This window comes from Dendroctonus ponderosae, unplaced genomic scaffold (genome assembly GCF_020466585.1).
Source record: "Dendroctonus ponderosae isolate FM_Combo_2020 unplaced genomic scaffold, Dpon_F_20191213v2 Dpon_F_20191213_1, whole genome shotgun sequence".
Lineage (NCBI taxonomy): Eukaryota > Metazoa > Arthropoda > Insecta > Coleoptera > Curculionidae > Dendroctonus > Dendroctonus ponderosae.
Genome location: NW_026017110.1, coordinates 9,912,454 through 9,917,773, shown reverse-complemented (window position 1 = coordinate 9,917,773; position 5,320 = coordinate 9,912,454). Strand labels below are relative to the sequence as shown.

Genomic DNA, 5,320 nt, shown 5'->3' with positions numbered 1-5,320 from the left:
ACGTCTACTCACATCGACAGCTATATGTATACTTTTTTATTTATCAATATGTAATAAAAAAAACGTGAGGAAGTTTTATCTTTTTAAAAGAAACAATTGCAAATATACTCAATATAAAGATATGAAATTATCAGTACTGGTCCACAACTGTTTGGAAAGTACCTATATATTTCACTGATCTGATTTTTCTGCTACTAATTTTCATTTAATTACTTGTTCGCGGTCATTATTAATTATAAATTCTAAAATAAAAGCCTTAAAATAAACATTCGTTCGGCGAATGTTCTCATCTCGAATGATTTGAGTTTACTAAGTATTTAATATCCACCCCTTTCAATATTTGTTTCACCTTTTCTGAAAATCTATAATATAGTAACAAATCGATAAACTTTGGAATTATAAATTTTTGGTGGACTCAACTGCACTTGAAGGATGCAAGTTGAAATGCATGTGCTCATACCCATTCTCATTTCATTCTAGTTAATCGGTGAAACTTTCACAGCTAAAATCGTTTTGTTAGAACGCGTCTTCTTCACCTGATAATCCTCCATTAGTTTGGGCAATAATATATACGGTTCGATGGATATTGGAGCACCCCTGTTAAAAGTCGTGTAATTAAAGGGTAAGAAAATTTCCGGAAGTTGGATTTCCAGTGGAGCAGTGAGAAGCAGATCAACTGAAGCCTGAAAAGTAAAAAAACTACGTTGTAAAGAAGAGAATATACAACTAGCGAAACTGAATGTTATAATGGACCTCAAAAGTGCAGGTATTCAGATAAACACAACTGAAGCACTAGATTTCAATAGATAACTTTTTTCGATCAAAATCAAAATGAAAATAATGAAAATTATATTAGAAAAACGTCAATTTCATATTATCATCACTTGATCAATCAATTGATTGAAATTGATTTGGCTTATCAATAATTAATTGAAACTATTAATAACAATATATCTGAACAAATAATATATTGTATAGCCAATATAGAAGAAATGGGTCTTTGAATATTGTAATGAATTTCGCTCATTTAGCAACAGTTATCTTCCTAATATCCAGATGCAGACGATGTCGATAAGCACCAGTATTTTTAATACAGTGTTATAGTCGAGCTCTACTTTTGCAAAAACATCTTCAAAAACAGAGTGGCATAAGGCATTAAAGACCCACAAAACTCCAGTTTGATTAAAATACTTTGATTAATCAAAATTAAATAATTGTTAAAATACGTTCGCTTGTGGATTTTTGAAAGAATCTCTTTCAACCTTAGAATGATTTCCACAAAAGCATGAATTTCAATGCATCATGTTAGGAGAATGATCGCCCTTCTGCCACTTGCAGGTATACTTGTCTAATCACCTACTTTTGATCGGCAATGGGATTTGTATCTGAATATCAATACTTCTTGTTATTATCTTTGACCGGAATTTAAAGTTAATATAACTATATTCAGATAGTGTTGAACGCATTAATTACAAACTTTCACTGCAAAAATATGTAGGTATTTTTTGACTCAGTTCTTTAAGAGTACGTCAAAATTTTCTTCGGCTCATCCTTCCACGAATTTATGGTTAATTTTAACTCTTTGAATTTGGGAGTAATTTTTCGTTACTCCTCATACATTCGCAAGATTACTCCAGTCACAATTGGCGTTATCTCATGCACAAGTCTGATTTCATCTTCCAATTCAAAGCCTTCTTCCTTTTATGACCAAGCCTTTCCAATAGTAATTATTTATTAACTTTATGGTTTTACTTTGCATCTGTAGATCTACTTCTGTAAAGTAAGTAGCAGAAGTAAATCTGATAATGAAATAGAGTGGAAACAGATTTAATCTTGTAGCCAAAATTAATTAAACCAATTCAAAACTAAAACACAAAATTACACATAATAGCATCACATTAAATGGTATTCAAATATTGCAAATGTGTTCAAAATAGTATACTAAACTCACAATTTGAACATACACAGTAAATTTTAAGTTTTAGTATATGCTATTTTCGCTTCAATTAATGGTAACACTATGTATGTAAAAATGTAAAACACCGTGTGTTCGTACTTAAACATAAGTTAGTAATTTGACACGACGCGTTAAGAATAGGAAATATGAGCATAAAAATAGAGAAAATTCCAGTAATTGTGTTTTGACAATAAGAAGAAATCGTTAAGATCGCAGGTAAAAAGGAATGGCAAATCCAAGGCAGAAATAAGCGAAGATTCTCTCTGCAATTACGATGTGATGCAATTACGATGATTCTCTCTGTAATTAAGATTACGAATTCAACTGTGCTGCTACGTATACTAGATTTGTAATAAATATACGTTTTTGTATAGTATATGCAATGGTACATTTAAAAATATTTTCTACCCAAACTATTATTAAAAGTTTCACTCACCTCCAAAATAATTGAATTGTTTTCAAAGTCAAGAACATTGCATTGTATTTTGCAAATTTTAGCATTTTCAGTTATTATTGAATCGGGAAAAATTATTAGTTCTGAACTTTTCTCTTCCAATTCTAGTTTTTGGTCATCTGTGACAAAGAACCATCGAAACTGGCAACATAGAAGAAAGTGTTGAATATAATATATGTATTTACGTACAGAGGAACGCGTGCAACGGTTAAAAGTAAAACTAAAGCACTAATTTTGAACTAATTAATACAGCTCAACACTCACGTAATAATATGGAATATCTCCGCACAAAGTAACATTAGCATTTACCACAATAGGAAGAGTGGAAGGTATAGCGTAACATCCAGTAGTTAACTCTAAATTCCCCAAAAATGCAGTTTTGTCTTCAAGCCAGTCATTTGCATCGAACGTGAGATTAAAACTATTTTCCACAAAGATGCCCGAAGATGTTTTCATAATAACGTGAAGCAAATAATTATATCCAGGAATAATCTATTCAAAAATTAGCTTATATATTATTTGTTAATTCAAGAACCAGCAGCATGATGGAGATAAATTTGTCGTTACCATATTATTCCCAAATTGGATAATTCCACTGGTTCCAGTGTTATTAAAATGTTTATTAAGAAATATTTCCAAACCTCGAATAATATTCCAGGTCATTAACGTGCAGTTTGCGCTATTAACTACGCAACTTACTGCTTTTTCGGATGTAACACTGTACAGAGCTTCAACATTTTTTAGCAACCTAAAGTACAATAAGGAAATTTTTTATTAAATACACACATCTTGAATAACTACTTTTACATACTTTATTTTAGTAACCTTGCTTGGAGCTTTCAGTATATTTCGATAATCACCACACTGCAAATCGTATTTACCAACTGCAACGACATCATTCTAAAATAATTTATAGATGTAGATTTTGAATTATTACAGTTGCAAAGTAAATATTCATTAAAGCGAAGCACAACTTACCTCTTGTACACATAAATTAGTAAAATATAAAGTTCCATATACAAAAATGTGTAACAATCTCATCCCATCCGGTTGCAAAATAGGATTCTAACTAATAACTAAATAGCACTGTCTCCTGTTCCCAGCTAAAACAATACGGAGAGGTGCTGAACAATAACAACCATTTTCCGGCATTGTTTATGCATAGTTTCCATAACTACAATGCGCAAAATTTTCTTTGTTCGAATAATTGATTATCCTATTTAAATCACATTCAATCCAATGTGATATCAGCGAAAAAAAGAAAATATACTTTTATAAGGAGTTAATATCTTAAACTGCAATAATAATACATTTCAAAATATAATCAAGCCATTTGAGACAATTTTTTTACTTTCAATTTAACTTACAACCAAGTTCAAAAATGTGAGAAACATTCACAGATTCCGACAATTCAAAGACTTTTTCAATTTATGTCGTATACCCATCGTGTATAAATTTCAATATAAATATGTAATACTCCTTCCACAAAATTATCATTAAACTTTATCAAGTCAATAACCAATACTTTGTGGCGAGAGCGGCAGTTATAACAATAACACGCAAATTTTGCCCAGTTGCAGTTTTTTTAAATTACTGTTTCCAGTTCTGGTAAATAAATAGTTCTCTTGCCCATACAAATTCTAAATTGAAAGTTTCAAATTTTTGTACCCAAATTATTCACATATTAGTCAACTCATAGGACTCGATGATGCCAAATAAAATTTTAAAAAAATTACAGTTACGACTGGTTGAAAATAGTTGACTTTGATAGACACTTTAGTTTCCCTGACTGAAGAAGCTAAGGTTCTTTTCAATACAGCTGASGCCYATTAGAAAAACAKATTTTCACTATAAACTACACATGAAACAAATTAAAAGTTAACAACTGTTACTTCCTAAAGATTGTTAAAAGTTATTTTTAAAGAAACGTGGATAATTAATGTCGCATAAGGTAAATTAACGACTATGTGTGTAAATATTTCAATATGCGAATTGGAGGTTTTCAAACTTATGTTCTATAGAAAATATTTTTGATTTGTGCACCCTCTACGAGTTTCAAAAACGCCAATCCAACTCCGACTCAAAATTCAAAATTGTGAAAACTACTAAAAAGTAGTTTCCAGACCTGCAGAAAGTTTCCAACATCCAGGTTGATATTGAATGCCTTGAACCTTGAACTATTTCTTGCACAAACAGGTTTCTGCTTTGTTCAATAAAAGTTTTAATTTGAAACGCGTTTCACATAACTGCGCATCAATAGAATCTGTTAAAGAGTACGTCCTCAAACATTCTTGCACGCTATTCGTGACAAAAGCATGTTTTTTTACAAACAAATCATGTTACATCGACCAAAGTGTTTGGCAACCTCATAGAAATTAAGTCTTTGTAAAACTTTGACTAGGGGGAGCCCATCAGTAGTCGGAATTCCCTCGTACAAAAGATGATTGCAGATTTTATTAGGAGGATTCAGACATTGTCTAAATATGTTAGTTATATAAGAGAAATGAGCTAATTTTGATTCAATTTTGTGCGTTAAGTCTGCACCAAGACCAACTTATTTCACTAAGTAATCATTATTTGGTGATGCAAACACTTCGATTTTCAAAAAATTCTTAAAAGTAACAAATAAATAAAAATATGCCATGAACTCACGTCACATATCTACCGCTATGTAGGTAATTAATTATTGCTTTGAAATATCCATTATTTCCCTAGAATTTTCACACGAGATAGAAAATGTATTTTAGGTACCTAATTTACTGTTCACTACATACTTACAACTTGTATTGCAACAAGTATTGATCATATTTTATAATCACATTGACAATAGAACAATTGCCACATATGATCTCGAACCCACTCGAACCGATCCAAACCATAGATGAAGACAACTATAGATTGCCCACTCC

At 31.0% G+C, this 5,320-nt stretch overlaps 2 protein-coding genes across 20 annotated transcripts in view; one reads left to right on the top strand and one right to left on the bottom strand.

Annotated features, from left to right (window-relative positions):
- Positions 1 to 5,309, bottom strand: part of LOC109545208 — a 51,595-nt gene extending 46,286 nt beyond the window's left edge. The window contains exons 1-8 of one of the 19 annotated variants that reach the window (XM_048660820.1): positions 5,186 to 5,309; positions 5,064 to 5,122; positions 3,390 to 3,514; positions 3,223 to 3,311; positions 2,979 to 3,159; positions 2,676 to 2,903; positions 2,394 to 2,552; positions 537 to 683 (exon numbers count right to left, since the gene is read on the bottom strand). In XM_048660820.1, the coding sequence (XP_048516777.1) occupies positions 537 to 683; positions 2,394 to 2,552; positions 2,676 to 2,903; positions 2,979 to 3,159; positions 3,223 to 3,311; positions 3,390 to 3,452 (867 nt within the window). In that variant the 5' untranslated portion in view covers positions 3,453 to 3,514; positions 5,064 to 5,122; positions 5,186 to 5,309. Of the gene's footprint in view, positions 1 to 536; positions 684 to 2,393; positions 2,553 to 2,675; positions 2,904 to 2,978; positions 3,160 to 3,222; positions 3,312 to 3,389; positions 3,515 to 5,063 lie in introns of all 19 variants that reach the window. The other 18 variants (XM_048660818.1, XM_048660817.1, XM_048660824.1 and 15 more) reach the window with 18 other exon arrangements.
- LOC109545209 (histone deacetylase 11) overlaps positions 1 to 5,320 on the top strand; it is a 78,738-nt gene that overhangs the window by 45,497 nt on the left and 27,921 nt on the right. The window lies entirely within an intron of this gene.